General features: G+C 46.6%; 1 protein-coding gene across 2 annotated transcripts; it reads left to right on the top strand.

Annotated features, from left to right (window-relative positions):
- Positions 1-457: 457 nt before the first annotated feature.
- LOC137417792 (tubulin monoglutamylase TTLL4-like) lies at positions 458-25,767 on the top strand. Of its 2 annotated transcripts, none has more exons than XM_078783459.1 (6): positions 458-1,028; positions 1,223-1,312; positions 2,183-2,264; positions 20,154-20,365; positions 24,796-24,860; positions 24,950-25,767. In XM_078783459.1, the coding sequence occupies exons 1-5, from the start codon at positions 796-798 to the stop codon at positions 24,812-24,814; spliced, it is 636 nt and encodes a 211-aa protein (XP_078639585.1). In that variant the 5' UTR covers positions 458-795; the 3' UTR covers positions 24,815-24,860; positions 24,950-25,767. The 2 variants fall into 2 exon arrangements, with proteins under 2 accessions (XP_078639585.1, XP_078639582.1); XM_078783456.1 differs by having other exon boundaries at positions 462-1,028; positions 20,154-20,361.
- Positions 25,768-25,861: the final 94 nt, after the last annotated feature.

The raw sequence follows: 25,861 nt of genomic DNA, 5'->3' as shown, positions 1-25,861 counted from the left end.
CTTCTCTATTCCTGACATACAAAGATAGCTCCTGCTGAGCTAACAGAGCACATGGATGTTTCCAAAACTGTCTTGTACTCCTTGGAAGATTTTGGGAGAGGCAATGCAAAAGAGTTATATAACCATCCTCAGGCTTTGAGATTACATGAATTTGGACACATTATCAAAGAGAGAGAGACGGAGAGAGACGGAGAGAGACGGAGAGAGACGGAGAGAGACGGAGAGAGACGGAGAGAGACGGAGAGAGACGGAGAGAGAGACGGAGAGAGACAGAGAGAGACAGAGAGAGACAGAGAGAGACAGAGAGAGACAGAGAGAGACAGAGAGAGACAGAGAGAGACAGAGAGAGACAGAGAGAGACAGAGAGAGACAGACGGACCTTTTCCCAACCCTCAGCCAAAATCAATTATTTATTTTTGGAGTATGGGGGAAAGGGGTGGGGGTGGTGAGGGATATGGCAATAAAATCCTGCTGTCGAGAGAGCATTTGGAAAGCTACACATGGATCCCTCTCCCAAACATGAATTTGTTTTTGACAATACTGTCAATGTTTTTTTTGTTTTTTTTAAAATCGACTGTGCAATCAATTTTGGGGTATTAATTGGGAGCATTTATTTTGGACACAGCTTTAGGTGCTGTAACGAGCATGTAATCTAAAGGCCCGACTATATCTCCTCCATGGGTACGACCATAAATGAAGTGTTGAGTAATTTATCATCCCCTCACCATAACTTTGTTGGCATTCTGAAGCTGCAGGTCCAGTGCTGCAGACGCTGCAAAACTTGTTGCAAGAACCATGTGTGATTCTTTTTTTTCTTTTTTCTTTTGTTGTTGTTGTTGTTGTTGTTGTTGTTGTTGTTGTTGTTGTTGGTGGTGGTGTTTTTGTGAATGCAGTTCAGAAGCAGTTGTGAACACCCACATGGAACAGTTTGTCCAGCATCAGAGCTCTTGCCATGAACTCTTTGGCTTTGACATAATGCTAGATGAGAAGCTTAAGCCTTGGCTCCTGGAGGTGAACATCTCGCCAAGGTAGGTGCCCATGGCTGCATCTGCTCTTTGCTCTGCTCTTGGAATGATTTGTAGTTTTTTTGTCGCTCCTTGGATGTTCCCACCATAAGTTATTGAAGTTGTTGCTGACACCCTGGGTAGGTCAAGGCCATATACTGATGGTTCAGTGAATTGGAAAGCCCTTGGACTATTGCTTGTTTATTATCCATTTGCAGCCTGCACTCGAGCTCAACCTTGGATATCAACGTCAAGGGGCAGCTCATCAAGGATCTGCTGAACTTGGCTGGAATACAACTTCCTCAGAGGTAAACGCTTTATATCCCCTCAAGCTCCACCCACTCCCTCCTCCCTCCACCACCCTCCATATACACCTCATTTATTGGTTTGAATCCAAGCCAGAATGAAACTGGGGGTTTTTTTTTTCTATTAAACTGTCATACCAATAAGTCACATAAAAATTGTCAAACTATTCAATTATTCTTTTTTTGCATTATGACCATGCCCTTGCTGTTTGCTGTTTTCTTGTTCTTCTTGGTCTTCTTGTCCGTCGTTGTTGTTGTTGTTGTTGTTGTTGTTGTTGTTCTTTTTTCTTCTCCTCCGTCTTCTTCCCGTCTCTGTCTCTCTCTCTCTCTCTCTCTCTCTCTCTCTCTCTCTCTCTCTCTATCTCTCTCTCTCTCTCTCTCTCTCTCTCTCTCTCTCTCTCTATCTCTCTATCTCTCTATCTCTCTATCTCACTCTCTCACTCTCTCACTCTCTCTCTCTCTCACATTTTCTCATTTTTAATTCTTTTTTTTATTTTTATACTTGCATCCATAAAGCTTATTTTGGTGACTTTTGTTGATTCTTGAGATTAACATATTTGAAGGTTTAACCCTAACAACTGCACTGGGGGAGGAGGCTGGGATCCTTCTCTCCCCCCCCTCACTCCTCAGTCAGGAAAGGCTGAAAATCACCCAGTTCAGTTAGGGTTAAATTTCTGGCCTAACTGAATTAGGTGATTTTGAGCTTTCCCTGAGACCGGGTGTGGGGTGGGCCTCACATGCACCCCCCCCCCCTGCCCTCCCCTTCCAAGAGCAGTTAGAGTTAAAATGGTAGCTGGCACATTGCTTCCTGGGGGCATTATTCTCTTTTTTCATTCTTTGTCGAGGTTATCTGTATTTACCTCTTATATGCAGGAAAGAACAGCAGCCGTGCAGCTTGACTGAAAATGAAAAATCAAAGCAGTCGTACTACCTCTCTGCATACCTCTCCAAACAGGTACCACAGCATCCTTCTTTTTTTCTGTAATTCTCACTGAACTGACCAAACTAACTGAGCATTTTAAGATTAAGAAAAAGGAGATTGGCATGAATATGATTAATTCTGCAGGGTCTAAGCTTCGTGGCATAGCTGTAACACAAGTCACATCGATAAATACACGAGACACCACTGGACTTTACTTCAGACAAACACAACCACCTAGTGTGGAGTAAGTGATGTCACATCTTGGAGCACTCTGGCTTGTTTTGTAGTAGAGTACAGTTCTGTGGCAGGTGTACAAAGCATCCTACTTCATTGATATTTTCAGTTATTCTGAATCGCAACAGATTCTTGTACACCATTGGCTAACACGTACAAGGTGGCCCAAAGTAGGTTTATAGAGATTGCAAGGTACCACATCGATTTGTCAGAAAATAACAGCATCAGACAGCACTGACTTGGCAAACCTTGTTAACCCATATAACTTGGCAAATCTTGTTACCCCATGCACGTAAAGCAAACAGCAGGGTTAAGCATTTGGTTCACTTTGTCCGTCTGTCTACAAACGTCAGTATATTATCGAGGAACAATTTAATTTCAATTGAATGTTATCTTTTGAACATAAATCGGAAAACGAACATAAATCGGATCGTGCCAAAGGCGCCCCGGCAATGCTGCGCTGGAGGATATGTTAGTTATTTATTTGCCATCGGGGCGGTGTACTTTTAATGTATCTGTACTTGTTTTTTTTTGGTTGTTTAAAAAAAAATTTTGGTCACTCTCTTGGACGTTCCCACAATGAGTTCCTGACGTTGTTGCTGACACCCTTGGGTAGGTCAAAGTCATATACTGATGGTTCTGCGAATTGGAAAGACCTTGGAAAGTTGTTTGTTTCTTTATTATCCATTTGCAGCCTGCACTCTAGCTCAGCCTTGAATATCAACTTCAAGGGGAAGCTCATTCCAGCTCAGCATCAACGATGGTAAACTTCCGGAATTTTTTTTCTACGACCTTCAAAATCCTAATTTTATTTCAGTTCACTTGTATACAAGGTGTGATCAAAATGTTTGGTGAATGTTAGAATAAAATCATTTTATTAAACACATCATTAATCCCCTTCGAAGTACTCCCCTTCTGCACATACACACTTGTTCCACCATTCCTGCCACTGTCAGAATCATTTCTGGAAGACCTCTGATAATCACCTTCAAGAAGGTCTGTTGTGTTGAATATGATGTCTTCAATCGTGTCAAATCACTTCCCTTTCATTGTTTGTTTCAATTTGGTGAACAGCTCGAAGTAGTACGGTGCCAAGTCAGGTGAATAAGGCGAATACAGGGTGATAGGAATGTTTTGTCAGCAAAAATTGTTGGATAGAGAGTGCCGAGTGGCAGGGCGCATTGTCGTGATGGAAGAGCCACCCATTCTTCCACTCTTTTGGTCTTTTCCATCTGACTGCCTCTCGCAAACATTTCATAACTTCCACGTAGAAAGACACAGTAACTATCACCTTTGGGAATAAATTATACTTGAGCCATTCCTTCCATGTTAAAGAACGCAATCAGCATGACCTTCATTTCCGATCTTGACTGATGCACCTTTTTTGTCTCGGTGACACTGGTATCTTCCACTGGGAGCTCTGTGCTTTCATTTCCTGGTCATAGCGGTAAACCTACGACTCATCACCGAGGGAAGAATGTTGGATCCGAAACGCATCCATCAAACAAGTTGGATGAAATGAAGACAATTTTATTTTGGTTATCTATGAGGATATGTGGAATGAACTTTGTGCTGCCGCGTCTCATGTTAAAATCGTCTGCCAATATGGCCTGAATGGAACCAAACAAAAGTCTGGTCACAACTGCGATTTCTCAAATGGTTGAAGGTCGGTTTGCTTGGACGACAGCACTGATTTGAGCGACGTTTTCATCAGTTTGTGCTGTTGACGGATGACCGCTTCTTTCATCTTTCAGCAACTCGTTTCCTTCCCAAAACCTTTGAAACCACTTGAAAATAGTCTTCTTTGTCACAGCTTCATCTGCATACACCGTTCGGAGCATTTTGTGTGTTTGTTTCTGTAGCTAAATTTAAAACAAAATTTCATGTTTGCATGTTCCTCAAACTTCAACATTTCCTACAAAAGCGCCAGACACCACAAACATGCTCACACAAATCAATGCCATGGTGCACTAGCGCGTCGTACTAATGGTGTTTGATGAACGCTGGAAAGTGAGAGGGTTGACAAAATAAGCCCTGCTCCCTGACTTTAACAATGTTCACGCATTCAATAGTAGCAAAAATTAGAAAAAGCATGTACTATGATGTAAATATTGTTGTGGATCTGTCGCCGGCCTTCTCCCCTTATCAAGGGGGGATTAATCCCCTTGTCTTTACTGACCTGGCGCGACCCGAGACCTATTATGTCCCTTCCGGACAGCGCTAAATAGGGTTTCGGGACCAAATTCGCTGTTACCTAAGTACGAGCGCTGCCCTGGAAGCGAGGGAATAAGCCTCGCATGAACCACGTGTGATGGTGATACGCCGAGCGGTTTGCGTACACGTGATCCGCGCTATTTACAATTACTAGACCCGATTGGTGCGATCTTATTCGTACCACACTTAGTCAATGGAGAAATCACAAAGGCGATCAAATTGGAAAGAAAAGGAAGAACAAATTGGTTTAATTATTACGCACGTATTTACAGCACAGGAGGAAGAGACACAGAGCAATCCTTATACAGTCTTATACTTAATACCCCAGGACAAACGGGCCCGTCTCACTCACACTCACATGGGGATTGCAGGTTGGCAGCATGATGTTCACCAGCACCGCGGTGGTCGTCCAGGATCGGCCCCGTCTCACTCTCCACGGTCCCCGGCACGTTCCGCGAAGATGAAGGTAGGCGTAGGCAGGGACTCGTATCGTGTCGCTCGAGCAAAGCGGGTAATCTCGGGGCGAACGGTAGAGGGCGGAGTTTGCACGGCTGGCGGTTACTCAACCGCGTTCACTCGCTTTGGCCGAACCGCGTGAGTTATCAACGACCTGTCTGCGCCCACGTATTCCACGTAACAAAGTTCATACAGTGCGAAGGATCCTTTCCAAGGATCCTTCGAAGGATCTCCTTAGAATCCTCTCTATAAACTCCACACCAGCTCAGCGCACATCCCTCGATAACTCTCAAGTCCTTCCCTCCGCGAGTCCTTTACAACGCAGTTATCCTCTGCAAGTCCTTTACAATGCGCTTATCCTCTGCAAGGCCTTTCGAGGGCTTTTCGCATCGGGTTATATATGCCACGCCCTTCGAACCCTCTGGAACTCACCAGACGCTCTTCACCACGCCCTCTCACGCCATGCCGCTCGAGCTCTGATTGGCTGGTTCATTCTTACTGTCCCCACTGCTGCCGCGCTGAGCTCAACCCTCCTTCACCTTTCGAGGCCCTGCCTCGTGTTAACTTGACTAGTGGACAGCCAAATGGGACGCGGGATGGATTGCGCCCATAGAGGTAGAATGGAGGTCGGAGCAAAATGAATGGAGGGCCTATTCTCCTGTCTTTACACAACGCAGGTACTAAGAGAGGAAATGGCCTATTCTTACACATAATAAGACATAACTATACTACAAATGGGCCTATATGTTGCTCATGTGACTAACTATGGGGCGAAAACCTTTAACATTTATTGACTTCAATGTGCAAATCTCAAAACCGCAGCACTGCCCCCCTCCCTCGTCAGACTCGTCCCCGAGTCGAACCCACACAAGTGTGAATGACCGGTTTTGAGCAAGACTTGGGACTAGTTTTAATTATGTGTGACACTTACAGACTTGGCATTTAATATGGAATATTTTTTTTGTGGGGGTGAACTTACTTTTCAAGATGTCTTAGAACCAAAAGTTCATTGGAATTATGTTGAAATTATTCTAGATTTTGTTAGTGTGACCTTTAAAAGAAACAAAAACCACATTTGACATTTCGAAACAAATAATTTGATCCTTGAAAGTGATGTAAACTGATATCGAACTCAATTCATGGACAGTAGTGTGTTAAACTTCTGTACGTTATTCCAGAAGTATCTCTTTATTTTGCGCATTAGCCAAATTTTTTTTTAACCAAAACAAAAGTTAAATTACGACTGGGATTACGGACAGTAAAATAACAGTTCAGTACTTCGTGTAACCCCCACGAGCATTCAGGAGAGCACGTACACGTTGAGGCATGCTGCTCACGAGATTTGCGAAGGTTTGGACAGGAATCGCTTGCCATGCAGTGACAATAGCCTGCTCCAATTCACGCACAGAGGTCGGCTGCTGGTCGAAGTGGTCGATTTGACGCGTTAATTCTGCCAACAAGTTCTCTATCGGATTCATATCCGGGGACATGGCAGGCCACTCCATATGCTCTACACCACGGTCAGCAAGAAAGTGTTGGATCATGCGAGCACGATGAGGCCGTGCATTGTCATCTTGGAAGACAAAGTTTCCTCGAAAGGTTGCACGAGCAAATGGAAGCAATGTTTCTTCCAGAATGGCCCTGTACTTGAACTGGTTCAGGTTTCCATTCAGAACAACCAGGTCAGTTTTGCCCCCTGCATGAAAAGCAGCCCAAATATGTCACCCCACCACCTCCAGCTTGGACTCTTGGCACTATACAATCTTTCTTGTAGGCTTCATGCACCTGTCTGCACACTCGGACGCGGCCATCTTGACGATAGACCAGAAATCTAGACTCGTCACTGAAGATCACGTGATTCCAGTGTCCTGGCTGCCATTGACGGTGCTCTCTGGCCCACTGCAATCGGCACTGGCGGTGTTGTCTGGTCAGGCGTGGCTTTCTCAGGGGACGCCTGGCACGATAGCCTGCTTGAACAAGTCGTTGGTTGACTCGTCTTCTGGATACAGGCACATTTGTCAGTTGCTGCCACTCAGCCCTAAGCCGATTAGCTGACTTGGTGCGGCCATTGCGGACTAACCGGTGCAGCTGGCGATCATCCCTCCTTGTGGTTCTGCGGGGACGTCCTGGCCTCGGTATTGGAGTAGGGACACCCCTCTGAGCATTTCGTTTCAGGATCTTTGACACCTGACCTTGAGTGATGCCATACTGCCGAGCAATAGCACGCTGTTTCATGCCGTAATTTCGTAAAGCCACCACTCCATGACAAACAGCATTGTCGAGTTGACGGACCATCTCCAGAGGAAGCGGCAATAACTTTTGTAAATGTGCAGCAGTTGTTTTCCACTAATACAGAACGCAACAACCCTTGTATACCCGACTGTGAAGCCAATCATCAAATGCACCTGTCCGTACATTTTGCCACGCCACCTGTGATATAATCCTGTTGTTGACTTCTTGCTGCGACAGACAATCAGTGACATGGTTCTTTTAACAAATAAGTCACCAAAGTGTAAAAGAAACTCACCAGATTGATATACTGAGTTAAGAAAGTAAACCAAGTGTGGAAAAAAAAAATATTCCATATTAAATGCCAAGTCTGTAGATGTGGTTCCCCTCTAACATTTACTCTAACCCCGTGTTTGTGACAGTTTTACAACACTAAATATGTCCCACCTACTGTGTTGTGTAACTAACTAACAGACTCGCACCCACAACTAACCAAATTGCGGAATTAATTCTCAAACTGCACATAAAGCCGGTGGGTAGCATCTTATTTACAATTACAAAACCTAATTATTTACATCTCTATAACGCAGGACCTGTTCTTTTTGTGGAAAGAAGACTGGAGGGGAGAAAAAGCACAGCAATGCACCAATACACCAAAAACACATTCATAAATGCACAGTTCAAAAAGTTCACCATTTGCTGCTGGGCCGCATCTTCTTCTTGCTTCATCTTCTGTGTGCAATAAAAACTTAGTTCTTCTTTCCTGGCACACCAGAATAAAATGTACAAGAAGCCGTGTTCGTTTTTATTTGTCAGCAGGGCCAACCTTATGTGGTCCAACTGCGTGACATTGATGCCACTCAAAATACGTGGTCCGAAGATGAAAGGTAAGTTTGCAGCAAATGACTGCTCAGCAAAGTGTCAAGCCACAAAACGTGTGGTCCAGGTGTAATGTGGTGCAGCAAAGTGTCTGTGCATGTGCAGCAAAGTTACAATGAGAGTACGGCAGCAAATTACCACGCCGTTCATCTGCACAGGTGTAGTAATGTGCAGCAGGGGTGCTGCAAAGAGCTAACCAAGTGCAGCTGCACATGTGTAGCAAAGTACAGCCGCACAGTTTGAGGTGGCTGCACAACTCCTCCAATGTGGGTCCATGGGTCTGGAGGAAGACAAAGCACAGTCAGCAAAGGAAAGGGCGCAAGGGTACACCAAAGCACAAGGTAATGCAACATGAGGGGCGCGGGAGAGCGAGCAGAGCAAGCTCGTTCCTAACTGTTCGTACTCCCCTCCCCCTCCCCCCCATGTCAGCTTACACTACCCTTGCCCTTCCCTGTATTTACAAATTACAAATCCGTCTCTACGTCTTGTCTCTTCTATCCCCATCTAGTTCCAAATTCGTCTTCCAATCCCTCCCAAGAAGGAAGAGATGGAATAACACACAATGTCACTCTCACGTCGGGATGCGTCTTACTCACTCAAATCATTGCACTTGGTGCTGGTGCGGAGCTTTGTCACCTCGGTGAATGAATGCGGATGGCGCGAAGGGAATTCCTCGTCCTAACTACACTAGTTACATTAACTCACTTGCACTACCCCGGGATCATGCCCTGCCGATTGGCATCTTTAAACTATGCGGTCCTAAAAACCAATTCCCATTGACCACTCTGCGGCACCCTACGAATTTGGGTCTCTCCCCAATTTTTCACACTGTGCCTTTGCACAATTTCGGGGCTGGGTCGTGTGGCTCCACGAGCAGGTCTACCTACCTGCGCACCTCCGCCACTGAAGTCGCCACCCAAGCTTACCTTGCTCCTTGCGACTACCTAAATTGTGGAAGGCCCCTCCTGGCTCTCTCACCCCCTGATGCCCTCTCTGGCATTGGGCTATCCGGGTCCTTCTCCTGGATCCTCGGGCCCCACTGAACACTACTCTGACTGGCTCCCAGAGCCTAGCTGCGGCCTCACCTGGCTGACAAACTACCAGTGGCGGAGTGCTCCAATAACCATACGCACCAACAAAGCCCACATGCCCAGCCATTCCACAGACTCATGCACCCATCCAAGCACTTCCTGCTACTTCCTGCACCACAGGTGTCGATATCCAAACAATTTACCTAAGCCCTCTACCTGACTTTAAACTACCCACCCTGGGTATCCTTGGAGGGGTCGATCTCCCCCCATTCACTCCTTCGCACCATGCATTCCACACCTTTTACTTCACACCAAGCATTCCACACCACTCATTCCACACCATTTATTCCACACACCAAGCTCTCTTGCACACCTCTTGTGCTCTCACACCTGTTCCCCACTTGCACACCATGCAAGTCGATTCACTTCAACACACTCCATTCGTCCTCTATACACCACTCATACACCACCGCTGGTTATCCCCAACCAATGCCTCATTTGCTCAAGCTCATCCACACACACAATTTCTCCACACTACTACACACACGCAGCATCATCTAACTAACTACTTCCCCTAAAGCTCGTGCTTCCCCGTTTTCCCTTACACGAAGCACTTCCCTCGTCATTATCATCCAACTAATCTGACTACGTCTCATCGACCTGTACCAATGTCACTACTTAAATCTTGTCCTCTGCCGTCATCTACTAAATCCCTAACAATTAACCTAGCCCGCCCTCGGCTAGTTTACACTGCCACCCCATAATCTATTGCTCATGTGCCCCATACTGAGGAATGGTAAACTGCCATTCCTCTACGCCGGGTACCATTCGCCAACACTATGGCTAGTCGTCCACTGTACTCGAGCCTCTCCGTGCGGCAATACATTTTCGTCATCACAACTCGGCTTCGAAAAGCAGAGCGATGCATGTGGTGGTTGGTCGCCTGTAGGTTGGGTCCGTCCAGCATTTTCGATTCAGGGGAGGAGGTTTTGTTGGGCCAAGGTTCAAGGCGCCATCCCTATGTGGAGCCTTGCGGTCCCATGCACGATGGCCCAACCATCCACAGTCGGAGCACCGCGGCCACCAGGGGGTGAAGCTCCGACCTCTCCTACCCCCCCTCAAACCGTGCCGATCGCCTTTCCGGCCAAGGCGCGGCACCGACCATACAGGGCAGGGCCCGGCGCGTACCGTGCACGGCGCCCCTCCTGAGACCGCCGCGGCAACGATCCCCGCTGCACACAAAGCACACAGCGCACCGAGGGCTTGCGTCGGCTATACGTCGCCCTAAACGCTCCCCCGGTCTGCGTCGATGCCTGGGCCGCATTCTCAACACACCTCACGACCCACTCCACCCTCGCACACCGAGGAGCTCCAGCGCCTCCCATACACCCCCTGCATTCTATTACAGCACTCTCCCGTGCATTCTCTTCCCTTACACACTCAGGTGCACACCACCCAGGCGTACTCACGCCCCTCACACACTCCGTTACACACTTTTCCTCCACACACTCGTTTACCGTACACCCTGGAAAGTGAGAGGGTTGACAAAATAAGCCCTGCTCCCTGACTTTAACACTCTTTTGTACACTCTTTTGTTACACCCTCAGTAACAACCACGGGTGTGCACTCTCCCGGTACACACCCTATCATGCGCTCTGGTGTGCACTCCTGCACACTCTCTTCAACATGCTCTGGTGTGCATCCTCTCTCACTCTCCATCTCACACTCTGTTTCACATTCTCGCTCCGGTGCACACTTCCTTCGCACACGCGCGCCATTCACTCTCGTACATCGCACCACGGACCTTCCACGAGCGCCCGGGTTTTCGTCTGGATCCCAAGCGCGCCAAAAATGTTTTCCCGCCAAACACTTTCGCGCCATACACACCCCTACTCACCTTCGGGATTCTCTTCTCCTCCGGCAACCGCACCTGCAAACCTTTATTGGGATTAGCAAGCACGGCATCACAATGCGAATACGGACTCTGAGGACATTCCATTTCTTCCTCTGATTTAATCTCTAACTCTGCCCTCTCTTCGGCCCCAATTTCAACTATAATTTCTTTCTCTTTATCTAGCTCGACGACCGCCGGCGCACTTAAAATTTTCTCTTCCAATTCGGCGGCCGTCGGCTTTTTTACACCCTGAGTCGCGATTTCTATCCTCTCGGTCAACTTGACTGCGCTCTGCCCAAGCTCGCTCCCTACGCGTTCCTCGCACCGCGTTACCTCGTTGCGTACCAATGCGACCTCTTCGCTCAACATGTGATCAATGTCCTCCCCCATTTTTTTAATGTTCCGGGTGAATTTGTCCCCCAATTCTGTCATTTCTGCCCTTGATTTGTCCCCCTCTACTTCCAATCGACCGCCCATTTCTTTCATCTGATTAGCCATTTGCCCACTCATTGCATCCATTTTATGGTCTGACCTTATCATATAGGCCCATATTTGTGCCATAAATAGGTCTACATTCTTTGGCGCCACAGGCTCGGCTTCCGCTGCCTCGTGCGAGGCGCCCCCATTTTCTACCCCTACTGCCGGCCCCTCATCAATGCTCTCCTCTTCTTCCCATTCTTCCCGGGGGTCCTGGGTTATTGATTCTTCCTCTCCTACCTCCTCTTCTACCCCCACCGGCATTCGATCGCTTTGGCTAGCCATGGCACGAATTTAGTTTTGGTTCTTAAAAACTAAATTTTGGCTGCTCGTAATTTTGGAGGCAATTCGTCCAAAAAAAATTGATAGGGTTCCAAATTCCACTCCCCGACACCAATTGTTGCTGCCAATATGTAAAATTGGGGTCCAAAATTTTGTCTACAAATTTTGTCCCAGGTTTCAAATCCCCACTCCTGACTACCAATTGTTGTGGATCTGTCGCCGGCTTTCTCCCCTTATCAAGGGGGGATTAATCCCCTTGTTTTTACTGACCTGGCGCGACCCGATACCTATTACGTCCCTTCCGGACAGCGCTAAATAGGGTTTCGGGACCAAATTAGCTGTTACCTAAGTACTAGCGCTGCCCTGGAAGCGAGGGAATAAGCCTCACTCGGACCACGTGTGATGGTGATACGCCGAGCGGTTTGCGTACACGTGATCCGCGCTATTTACAATTACTAGACCCGATTGGTGCGATCTTATTCGTACCACGCTTAGTCAATGGAGAAATCACAAAGGCGATCGAATTGGAAAGAAAAGGAAGAACAAATTGGTTTAATTATTACGCACGTATTTACAGCACAGGAGGAGGAGACACCGAGCAATCCTTATACAGTCTTATACTTAATACCCCAGGACAAACGGGCCCGTCTCACACGGGGATTACAGGTTGGCAGGATGATGTTCACCAGCGCTGTGGTGGTCGTCCAGGATCGGCCCCGTCTCACTCTCCACGGTCCCCGGCACGTTCCGCGAAGATGCAGGCAGGCGAAGGCAGGGACCTGTATCGTGTCGCTCGAACAAAGCGGGTATTCTTGGGGCGAACTGTAGAGGGTGGACTTTGCGCGGCTGGCGGTTACTCTGCCGCGTTCACTCGCTTTGGCCGAACCGCGTGAGTTATCAACGCCCTGTCTGCGCCCACGTAAAAAAGGTTCATACAGTGCGAAGGATCCTTTCCAAGCTCGTTTCCTTAGAATCCTCTCTATAAACTCCGCACCAGCTCAGCGCACCTCCCTCGATAACTCTCAAGTCCTTCCCTCCGCGAGTCCTTTACAACGCGCTTATCCTCTGCAAGTCCTTTCGAGGGCTTTTCGCATCATGTTCTATATGCCACGCCCTTCGAACCCTCTGGAACTCACCAGACGCTCTTCACCACGCCCCCTCACGCCATGCCGCTCGAGCTCTGATTCGCTGGTTCATTCTTACCGTCCCCACTGCTGCCGCGCCGAGCTCAACCCTCCACCTTTCGAGGCCCTGCCTCATGTTAACTTGACTAGTGGACAGCCAAATGGGACGTGGGATGGATTGCGCACATAGAGGTAGAATGGAGGTCTGAGCAAAATGAATGGAGGGCCTATTCTTCTGTCTTTACACTACGCAGGTACTAAGAGAGGAAATGGCCTATTTTTAAAATATTAAAAAAAAAATTTTTTTGAGACTGAATCGAGGCTCGTGAAAGAGCTAACATTTATTTCACAAACAAATCAACCGGACAGAAAATATATAAAAAGAGGGAGTGGAAGACAAGATGGGGAGAGAAGGGAAATCACACAAACACAACATTTGAGAGCAGGGAGAAGTGTGGGAGGGAGAGGGCTTGGGGGGAGAAGGCGTGGGAAGGGGGGGGGGGGGTATAAAACACAAGGGGACCGAAATTAGCGGGGGTATAAAAGATCAAGGTTTTGGATGGGGGAGGATAAGAGATGGTGGTGAACAGCTGTTTTAAAGACCTGGAGGGTGGAGTGGGATTGAAGAGAGTGAGGGAGTTTGTTCCAGAGGCGGGAGAAAAGAGGAATGAAGGAGTGAAGGTGAGCAGAAAGTCTTGATTTTGGCAGTTTAACCATAAGAGGGTTGCAGGCAGATCTTGTGCGACCTGTAGGAATATTTGGGGGACAGAGCCCAGAGAGAGCTGGGGGGGCAAGGCCAGAGAGGAGTCGGTAGAAGACGGAAAGACCACCAACCTGCCTGCGGTGAGTGAGTGAAAGGCCCTTGGAGTTAGCTTCATCGCGGGAGATTCCAATGATTCTGAACGCTTTGGTTTCAACAGCGTGAAGATGAGCTAGGTGTGAGGCAGGAGCACCAGACCAGAGGGGAGAGCAGTATTCCATAGAGCTGCGGATGAAAGCCTTGTAAGTGGTGAGGAGCTCAGGTGTACCAAGGAAGGACTTCGCACGACGGAGGATGCCCAGTCGGCGACTGGCTTTGGAGGCCAGATTTGAAATGTGGTTTTCCCAGGAAAGATCATGGCAGATAGTGAGACCCAAAAGATTGAGTGACAGAACTTCTTGGAGAGGATTATTCAGAAAGTGGATGGGAGGGTTGTCCAGTCGGTCGTTTTGGAGAGACATCGTAAGAGTGTGAGATTTGTCAGGATTGAAAGACATGTTCCATTTGCTTGCCCAGTCTGTGATTTTGTCCAGGTCTGCAGAGAGCGAGGAGGCTGCAGGCTGCCGATCTGAGGGATGAGGAATGGAGTGACAGAGAGTAGAGTCGTCAGCAAAGAGATAGAGAGGATTTTCAAGAGAGTCAGAGAGATCATTGATGAAGACCAGAAAAAGCACAGGGCCCAGAACACTGCCTTGGGGAACTCCAGCCTGAACAGGAAGAGGAGATGAGAGAAACCCATTCAGGGCCACATGTTGACTACGACCAGAGAGGAAGTCCGCCAGCCATGCGTGGAGATTTCCATGGATACCAAAGGAGGAGAGTTTGGTGAGCAGAGCGGGGTGCCAGACCGTATCGAAGGCACGTGATATGTCAAGGGAGACAGCTCTAATTTCCTGTTTGGCGTTGAGGACCTCCATCCATTGTTGAGAAAGCAGAAGCAGCATGTCCAGAGTAGAGTGACCTGGTCTGAAACCAAATTGATGGTCAGAGATCAAGCCATTGGAGAAGAGGAAAGATTTCAAATCTGAAGCAATGATGGATTCCATGACTTTGCTGATAATTGGGAGAAGGCTGATTGGTCTGTAGTTGCTAGGGTCTGTTTTTGCACCTTTTTTGTGCAAAGCGGTGACGTTGGCTGATTTCCAAGCAGATGGCAGATGACCTTGAGCAAAAGAGAGGGTGAAGAGAACAGAAAGAGGGAGTGAAAGAGCGGAAGAACATGATTTTCGGACCCGTGGGCTGATGCCGTCAGGACCAGTTGCAGAATCAGAGTCGAGGGTTGACAGAAACTTTTCCACCTTGTCAGGAGGAAAGGACACAGAGTCCAGGAGCAGCTGGGTACGACTGGGTACAGAGAGGGATGGGTTTGGGACGCAAGATTTAGAGGCAAACACAGAGTTGAGGCATTCAGCCTTTTCACGTGCGGAGTCAGCCGTTAAGCCGTTTGAGGTGAGGGAGGGGATGGAGGGGGAACAAACACCAGAAACAGATTTGACCAGACGCCACCAGGATTTGGAAGAGGGAGACAGATAAGAGAGTTCGGTCTTGAGAACGGTGAGATATTGTTTCCTGGCTCTCCTGAGCTTGGACACACACTTGTTTCGGGCTTTGTGAAAGGAAATGAGATTTCCTTCCGTTGGATTTGCTTTCCAGGAGACGAAAGCAAGTTGTTTCTGGGCAACAGCCTCACCACAAGATTCCGTGTACCATGGACGGGAGGAAGGGTATGACAACTGAAGATGAGATGGGATAAATCTGTGCATGAGAGAGAGCAATTTACTTTGAAAGAATTCCCGGGATGAGTTGATGTCAGAGGCGGTAGAGATGGGAGACCAGTCCAGATGATTGATGGCTGCTTGAAGACCGTGCCAGTTGGCCTGAGTGAAATGCCAGACTCGTCGACGCTGAGGAGGCTCTCTGAGAATGGTCAGAGAGATGTCCACTTTAACAAGCACATGATCAGATGAGCCGATTGGAGCAGAAGAAGAGCAGCAGACATTTTCAGGGAAGTTAGTCATAACCAAGTCCAGAAGAGAAGATGCTCCGTTGACTGAGATCCGGGTCGGGAAATTGACAGATTGTGTCAGTCCCAGTGAGTCGCAGAATTCCTTTGCTGAAGAGCCATGGCTGGTGAGAGAGGTACCCACACCCAGCCAACTGGCATGGTGACAATTGAAATCACCACATATGAGGAAGAGAGAGTTGGGATGGGTAGATAGAAGTTGGTCCATATTATCAGACAGCGAGATGTAGATGGAGTCATCACTGTTTGGTGGATGGTACAACACACATATGAACAAAAGGTGGGAGTGAAGGGGAAGCCGTAGCCAAAGGTATTCCTGGGGGTGAGGTGGAGAGAGGGCAGTGGAGGGCGAGTGAGGAAGAGAGTTTTTTATAAAGATAGCAACCCCACCTCCAGGACGAGGCTCAAGTCTATCATACCGGAGGATGGAGTAACCTGGGAGAGATACCAAGGCATCAGAGACATCATGAAGGAGGAAAGTTTCTGTGAAGCAGATCACATCTGGTTTGTCAGAAGCAACCTGTATGGAGAGATCAGTCAAGTTTGAGCGAAGGCCCCGAATGTTTGAGGTCCATACCATTAATGAAGAGGAAGGGGGAGCATTGGATACAGAACAGGGGGGGGGGGGGGGGGAGGGGTAGGGTAAGATGTAGAAGAGGAGGAAGAGGTCGGGAGAGCTGTTGAAGGTGTGTCAGAGATTTCAGAGATTTCAGAATAGCTTGGAGAAAGGGAAGAATGGGGCGGACAAAAGGTTTGATGGAGATTAGGTGAGGCACAGTGAGGTGTTATTTGAGGAGGGGGAAGAGCGAGGCAGAAGGTTGGGGGAGATGAAGGTGAAAGTTGGAAGGGGGAAGAAGCAGGGAGGATGCTTTGAGGAGGAGGGGTGAGAGGGGAGTCTAGGAGGGGAGGAGCGAGGGAGAGTCTCGGAGGGGAGGGGTGTGGGGGGAGTTTAGGAGGGAGGGGAGGGAAGGGGCAAGGGGGGAGATTTGAAGGGGATGGGTGATGGGGAAGATTTGGAGGGGAGGGGCAAGGGGGTAGATTTGGAGGGGAGGGGTGATGGGGAAGTTTTGGAGGGGAGGGGTGATGGGGAAGTTTTGGAGGGAAGGGGTGATGGGGAAGATTTGGAGGGGAGGGGCAAGGGGGAAGATTTGAAAGGGATGGGTGATGGGGAAGATTTGGAGGGGAGGGGTAAGGGGGTAGATTTGGAGGGGAGGGGTGATGGGGAAGTTTTGGAGGGGAGGGGGGATGGGGAAGTTTTGGAGGGAAGGGGGGATGGGGAAGATTTGGAGGGGAGGGGTGAGATTGGATTTTGAAAAGTGTACGATTCATGGGAAACGAACATTTTTTGCAAAATGAGTTTGAGACCTTCTAGTCAAAAATACGTTTGAGGACGCTGAAGGAGGGGTGGAGTTCTGGAGAGTTTCGGGAATGTAGAAAAGAGGAACTGTAAGAGATGGTATTATTTTATTTTTTTGGAATGAATAGATTTGGTGAGCAAGACGAAAGCATCCTTTTGTAGGAGAAGAAGAAAAACGTGTTATAATATATGACAGAAAACAGTTGTTCAGGGGAGAGATTAAACTTTTCTAACCACGTGATCGTGTGATCGCGAACAATGTGAACGAAGAACGAACGAACAAATAAGAACAACAAATGAACGAATAAGAACTGAGAAGGAAATATTTTTTTGGGGGGGTTTTTTTTTTTGAGTCGAGATATTAAACAAGGAAGTTTGGGGTGAACGACTGGGAGGAAACAGAGAACGAAAATAAGTGCAGCACATTCGACGAACCGCTGAGAGAAAACAAAACCACAAGGTCGGATACGGTAGCCTAAGCCTACTAGTACTAGGCCTCAGAATACTCGACACGCATTAACCGACGATTGTGTATACATGTACGAAAAATTAACACCGAAAATTTTCCTAAAGACACGCTATAGGTACACACACCGAAAGATAGATACAGTCTCGACAAAAACACAATTGTGAAAAATTACTTGGCTTCGAAAGCGTGAGCGCATGGAACAGCTTCGAAAAGACGTGACGTCGCCGACCTATTACACATACTTACGTATTCTTACACATACTAAGACAACTATACTACAAATGGGCCTATATGTTGCTCGTGTGACTAACTATGGGGGGCAAACCTTTAACATTTATTGACTTCAATGTGCCAATCTCAAAACCGCAGCAATATGAACTGATTCGATTTTGGGGTCAATAGGTCAACGGTCATCTTAGGGTAAAAAAAAAAAATCCCGTTACCGTGATAACTTGTGAACCAGCGATGGGATTTTGACCAAAGTTGGTACAAGTATGTATTATGATGCAAAGATGAACTGATTTGGGTTTGTGTCCAAGGAGTCAAAGGTAAGAGTCTGTAATAGGTTTTCGTTACTGCGATAACGAACGTCTGAAGGGAACAAAGTCAAACTTGGTACAAGTATGTATAATGATTTGAAGATAACAGATTCGATTATGGGGTCAAGAGGTCAGAGGTTCCACTGGGAAAAAACTGTTACTGCGCTAACTTGTGAGCCAGTGATGGGATTTTGATCAAACTTGGTATAAGTACATATTATGATGCAAAGACAAACTGATTAGATTATGGTGTCAAAGATCAGCTATCATGTCAGGTAAAAATGTGATACTTGAGAATAGCTGTAAGGGATTTCAACTGACGCTGGTCCGTCCAGCCATACAGTGCATTCAGAAAGTATTCAGACCCCTTCACTTTTTTCACATTTTGTTATGTTGCAGCCTTATGCTGAAATCGTTTAAATTCATTTTTTCCCTCATCAATCTGCACTCGATACCCTATAATGACAAAGATAAAACAGGATTTTAGCAAGTTTTGCAGATTTATTAAAAAGAAAAAACTGAAATATCACATTGACATAAGTATTCATACCCTTTGCTATGACACTTGAAATTTAGCTCAGGCGCCTCCCATTTCTCTTGATCATCTTTGAGGTGTTTCTACACCTTGATTGGAGTCCACCTGTGGTAAATTCAATTGATTGGACATGATTTGAAAAGGCACACACCTGTCTGTATAAGGTCTCGCAGCTGACAATGCATATCGGAGAAAAAACCAAGCCATGAGGCTGAAGGAACTGCCTGCAGAGCTCAGAGACAGGGTTGTGTCGAGGCACAGATCTGGGGAAGCCTACAAAAAAAAATTCTGCTGCATTGAAGGTTCCCAAGAGCACAGTGGCCTCCATAATTCTTAAATGGAAGAAGTTTGGAACAACCAGGACTTTCTCGAGCTGGCCGCCCGGCCAAACTGAGCATCGGGGGAGAAGGGCCTTGGTAAGAGAGGTGACCAAGAACCCGCTGAAAGACACATGAAAGCCCACTTGGAGTTTGCAAAAAAGCACCTAAAGGACTCCCAGAATGTGAGAAACAAGATTCTGTGGGCTTTCATTTGTCTTTCACTGAGGAGAGGCTTCCGTCTGGCCACTCTGCCATAAATCCTAGATCGGTGGAGTGTTGCAGTTATGGTTGTCCTTTTGAAAGCTTCTCCCATCTCCACACAGGATCTCTGGAGCTCAGCCAGAGTGACCATCGGGTTTTCCAATTAATGTTCAAAATATAACATCCATTTCAAATTAAGTTGTTCCTTGATCACAAACTGACATTTGTAGATATGACCGACAGACAGAAGTGAACCATTCGGTTAACCCTGTTTTTCGCTTTGTGTGTGTGGAGTAATGAACGTACTTGAGGGTGAAATATTGATTTAAACGCTTTTACTGCTCACTTCCACTCACTCGTTCCTCTTTTTCCCACCTGTGGAACCAACTTCCACATTCTCTTCAATCCTGCTAGATGTTCAAAATAGCTGTTCACCACCATTTCAGATCATTCCCCATACAAAACCATGATCACTACCCCCTTGACCCCAACACTCCACCCCAAACCTACCTCCTTCCAAATTTTCCAGTTTTTCCTTCTGAAAAGTTTGTTTCTGTATCCATCTTGTCCTCTCCATGCGTCGTCCCCGACCCCTTATTCTTTCCCACCTCATTATATGTCCAGGTCTCTCTATTTTGTCCTTCAATCTTGCTGTTGGTGATTCCCCACTCTCTCTCTGCTGGTCCTTTTGTTCTGTTGCAACCTCATCTTTTCAGTATTCTCGCTCTTCCAAGAGCCTTGACTTTATATATAATCCTGCCCCCTCCCCACTCTCCCAAAACATGTACTCTTTAATTGATTTCTTGGTGAGTTTTATGAAAAGCTTTGTCTGTAGGCTTTCCGTTGACTCTGCAATACATCAGCTATTCTTCCTAATCAGTTTGTCGTTTTCTACCAGGCTGTTCCATCCTTGCTAGACGCTCTCACACCAGATGATGTGTGGACACTCGTTCAAGCAGAGGATGAATTGTCACGGTGTGGACAGTTTGAGAGGGTCTTCCCAACCATGTCTACGGTTCATTACCTGAGATTTTTAGAGGTTCCCCGTTACTACAATTTCCTGCTGTACCAATGGGAAGTGCTGCACCATGCTGCCCGACACAAAGGCTGGTGTCTACTTTCTTCATATGTTTATTTGTTTTGTTTGTTTGTTTGTTTATTTATTTGAGAAAGAGAGAGAAGAGACTGCTGTAGTGTGTGCATCTGCTTGTTCTTTCCTTCTCAACTGGGATGTTCTGCGATTGAATTAAATTGCTTGAGGTGAAAGCTTTACTTTTCCCATTGAAAGATAATTTTGAACAGCACTCGGTATGTATAGCACGTTCCTCTGCCAGGCTGAACAGTTTACATTTTGTATCCCACTGATGGACCGGATCTGGATCCAGACCTGAACCAAAATATAATTGGCTTGTTCTTCTCACCCAACCACCTCATCCACCAGGTTTTGTCATAACTCATCGATAAGTTTTTGAAATATTGTGCTATATGTCGTATTGGCCCCATCTCTGAATGGTAAAGAATCACTTTAAAAGATTGGATCTGAATGTGGATCTTCACCAAAATTTTATCAGTTTTGGCCTTGTCACACGCCCAACCTGTCCATGCAATTTCATCCGAATCCATACACAACTTTTTGACACATCCCACACACAAACAGGGTTGAAAACAACCTCCGTGGGTGGAGGTAATAACTAATTGTACTACATATACAGGTATTTCAATAACTGTCATTTTTGTGTTTCCTTGTTTCCTTTCAAAGGCGCAGGAGGCATGTAGGAAAATGTTCGGAGAAAGCTTGGATTCGGAAGAGGTTCAGAGAGCGGTATTCAGGATTGCAAAGCAGATAGCGAAAGAGAGGTGTGATGTGATGGGGGTGAGTTGCTTGAAGGATGAAGTGGGACAAATCGTTGTGGACCCAGATGGAATTAAAGGAAGATGGAAAAGACGTATGGAAATGCTGTTGAATACAGAGAATGAATGGGATGGCAACATAGAGATAGAGAGTAACCCAGTTTTAGGACCGGCAGAGAAGATAACTGAGAAGGAAGTTGAGGAAGCCATAAAATCAATGAAGATTAGAAAAGCGGGAGGGCCGACGGGAGTTGTGGGAGATATGTTGAAGGCAGGAGGAAGTTGGGGTGTGAAGAGAATGACAGAGATCTGTAATCTGGTGGTGAAAGAAGGCCGCATTCCAGTGGATTGGGAACTGAGTACCCTCATCCCTCTATACAAGGGGAAAGGTGATCCTCTGGAGTGTGGCTCGTACCGAGCGATAAAGTTATTGGAGCATGGAATGAAGGTATTGGAAAGGGTGTTGGAGAGGCGGATGAGGAATAAGGTGAAGATCGACGAAATGCAGTTTGGATTTATGCCAGGAAGAGGAACGACAGACGTGCTCTTGTGAGGCATTTGCAGGAGAAGTACATGGAGAAGAGGAAGAAGTTGTTTCTTGGGTTTGTTGATCTGGAGAAAGCATTCGATAGGGTTCCACGCGAAGTATTGACATGGGTATTGAGGAAGTTAGGAGTGGAGGAATGGTTGATCAGAGTAGTGATGGCAATGTACAAAAGAGCGCGCACAGCTGTAAGGACGAAGGACGGGAACAGTGGTGAGTTTGAGGTGAAGGTGGGAGTGCATCAGGGGTCCGTACTAAGTCCACTACTATTTGTAGCTGTGATGGAGGTGCTGGCTCAGAATGTAAAGGATGGTTTACCGTGGGAGTTGTTGTATGCAGATTATCTGGTGTTGATTGCGGAAAGTATGGATGGACTGAAGGAAAAGATGAACAAGTGGAAGGAATATATGGAGACAAAAGGTCTGAAGGTGAATATAGGAAAGACGAAGGTGATGGCAAGTGGTAAAGCATGTGGTGAGGTGGAAAGAACTGGGAAGTGGCCATGTGCTGTGTGCAGGAAGGGTGTCGGAGTGAACTCCATTCAATGTACCATGTGCGCTGAGTCGGTTCATCAAAAATGTAGTGGTCTGAGAGGGTCATTAACCAGTGTGGCAACTACATTCAAATGTAAGGTGTGCACAGAGGGAGCTGCAGATGGAGGAAATGTTGAGTTGGATCATGGAGACGGCATGAAGCTGGAAGGTGTGAAAACATTTTGCTACCTCGGAGACATGCTGAATGGAGAAGGTGGATCAGACTCGGCAACGGTTGCAAGAGTGAGATGTGCATGGAAGAAGTTTCGGGAACTGAGTGGCGTGCTGATGAGGAGGGGAGTGTCGTTGAAGCTGAAGGGAAAGGTGTAAGCTGCATGTGTGAGAAGTGTTATGATTTATGGGAGCGAGACATGGGTAATGAACGTAGAGCAGCAACAAAGGCTGGAAAGGGTGGAAATGCGAATGGTTCGGTGGATGTGCGGAGTATCGTTGAGAGAGAGGAAGACAAATGATGAATTGCGAAAGATGATGGGAATAGAGCCTGTGATTGATGCTGTGAAGAGGAACAGGTTGAGATGGTTTGGTCATGTGTTGAGGAAGGATGAAAGTGACTGGTTGAGAAGGGTGATGGAAATGAATGTCGAAGGAAGTAGAGGACGGGGAAGACCGAGAACGACATGGCTAAAGATGGTGGAAGAAGAAATGCGGGCAAGGGGGTTAACAATGAGAGATGCAGAAAATAGGGCAAAATGGAGAAGATTGTCATGGGGACCGCAAGGCTAACCCCCGCTCTGGCAGGGAAAATGGCCTTAAAATGCATGTTGTTGTTTGTTTGTTTGTGTTTCCTTGGGTGTTTCATGGTTTTTGGGGGTTTTTTTGCAGCACCTAAGGCACATTGTGTCAGAGCTGCCTCACAAACATCTTGCACATGGGCATACAGACAAATACGCAAGACACAACACGACTGAGACGAGACGAGCACAGCCACTGAGTTTGGGGAAAATGCCATCTCTTATGGAGTACTATGGGTATCAGCAACGCCACACCAATGGTGCTGCCTTTTTCACAATGGTGCCGCCTGAACCGCTGGACAGAATGAGTTTAAAACTGGTGGTTGCACTTGACGTGTGCATGTGGGTTTTGGAACGTGGTGGGTAGGACCCCACTCTCTCTTTGTGAATGTGTATCATACAGCACCACCTAGTGGGAGCCAGTATTTCCTGTATTACATCTTTCTGTGGGAAAATCGTAAACAACGCAGGAGGGGGAATGGTCATACTATATTATACGTTTGTTTGTTTGTTTGTTTTGCTTCTATGCACTCTTGAACTGCTGGCTGGGTCGAGTTGAAAACTGGTGGTGTTACTTGGGATGTGCACTGGAAGCTTTTAGCCAGTAAAAAAAAAACATACTCCCGGAAGTGGGAACTGCCATGCCAAACATTTTTTTTTCTTTTTTTTTTTGGATATTGACATAGATGCTGAGCGTCACTAACATCATGAAGATGGACTTGTCAAAAAAAGGAATTATTATTCCTGGGAAATAATAGCCCCCTTGGAGTTTGGGCTGGAGTGGGGGGGGGGGGGGGGGAATGGAGGGGGGAGAGCAGTTCCATCTGCAGTTCCATCTAATATTGTATGCCTGGTGTAGGCTTGTTTTGCAAGTCATAATAAAATCCGCCAGAAACATCATAGAAGTGGAAGAATTAACCTGTCTGTAAGGACTGGTTCTTTGCTGGTCTATATCAATAGCAGAAAGCCGAACATCGGTATAAAATGACAGGAAATTATATGAGTAATTTTTTCTACCCTCATTAACTCCCACTGCACCTCATCCCGCTTCCTTCCAAATTCCCAATCTTTCCCCCTGAGAGTTGCCTTCTGTATCCATCTTGTGCACCCCATGCGTCCTCTCCTGTCCCCCATTTCTCCCCACACCAATTGTTCATCCAAGTCTGCCTCCAAATTGGCCTTCCTCTCTGCTGTTGCTGTTTTCCCCTTCTCTCTCTGCTGTTCCTTTTGTCATGTTGCATCCTGATCCATCCAGTGTACCAGTACGAGCTCTACGAGCCTTGACTATGTATACACAAAAGTGTAAGAGAAAGAAATGCAGAGCAGTTAAACTCGGTGTACATGGATTAAATATCTGCAGGCTTAGGCTTACAGGAACAGGGGGAGATCGTAATGTCGCAGTTCCGTATTGGTGACAACTTCATGCCACACTTGCACCACCTCCCCCACACCGCTCCTCCCCAAAGCCAATCCTCCATTGGGAAGTACACATATTTTGGCATTTGTCTTTTTGAATACTTTTTTAAATTTTATTTTATACAGTACAGTATATATATATATATATATATATATATATATATATATATATATATATATATATATATATATATATATATATATATATTTTTTACATTTTCTTTTTCTACAACAGAGTCCATTTCAACCTTGAACCGCTGTCGTAAATGTTTCATTAATCACTGCAATTAATGTATACATTTATAGCACAAAAAGTAACGGTTCGAGCAATTCTTCCGAGCAAACATTCTCATAAACCTATTCTTTTATTCCTCTTTCTGAGCTTTTTATTCTTTTCATCTTTTTTTCATGGCACATGATACTACCCTAACTTTGTTTGAACAGGGATTGCATTCCTGAATAACTTGTGCAAGCAACAGTTCCACCTGGACCGCAGCGACCATCACCATGTGAGTGCAAACGTTTCTGTGCCTCTTGGTCTTCACTTCCACTGGGCGACAAATGTGACCAAGGCCTGAGTCTTTGAATCCTTGTGCAGTGGGATGTGCCAGATGACCAAGCGAGCTTGCAGAATGGAGTCGAGTCGGCCAAGCTTCTGTGTGAGACCAATGAAGAAGTGCCCCAACTACAAGCCGTCAGCAGCTAGAGGGTTGATTGAAGTGTTGCCGCAGGACCAATCCCTAACTTGGCGGACTGTATAAGGCCAAGTTCACATGGCGATTGGCTTGAAAAGAGTGGCAAAGCGAGCATCTGAACTACTTTGATGGATGGGCTGATGTGAGGATGTTTGCGAAGCACTAAAGCCACTTGGGCAGGCTTCTGTGGTGAAGGCTTTTGAAAAAAAAACATGATGGGGTTGAACCAGGGCAGCTCAAACACTGCACAATCCATCGGGGCGCCACAGTTGTTTGTTCCTTAATTATTCTGCCATAAATCATTGGTCTTTGCCACACTGCTCACTGCTCATGTCCCATCAAGCACTATCGGGTCTTCCTGCTCCCAGGATCAAGGCATGTTACAGGGGCTTTGTCAAACATCTGATTGCACACAAGCCCAGTTCCCCCCCTCCACCCCCCCTTCCATAATTTCCCAACAAATGTGTCATGTTTGCTGAGTTTGTACTTTGAAAAATGGTTGTGGAAATATTTAAGGTTTGCCAAGTTGTAATTGTATTGTTTTACATTGCTGCAAATGTTTTGTTGTTCTTTTTGTTTGCTTGTTTTGTTTGTTTTGTCTGCTGCTTTGGGAAGCTCTCTGAGGCGTACGTGGAGTTTTGTTGCCTTTCACACGTGACGCCTCGTGATTTATTTGAAAACTTTATATTTATATTTTGAAATAAACATGGATATGATAACTTGCTGATATAAAATGCACCTTGAAGAACCAAACCCACCTCCATTTTATGGGAGATGTAGAATTCCGGATGTTCCCTTTTGCACTGTCTCGTTAC

Source organism: Myxine glutinosa, chromosome 1 (genome assembly GCF_964187855.1).
Source record: "Myxine glutinosa chromosome 1, kmMyxGlut1.1, whole genome shotgun sequence".
Taxonomy (NCBI): domain Eukaryota; kingdom Metazoa; phylum Chordata; class Myxini; order Myxiniformes; family Myxinidae; genus Myxine; species Myxine glutinosa.
Note: the sequence above shows the minus strand (reverse complement) of the source record. Positions and strands in the feature narration are given on the sequence as shown.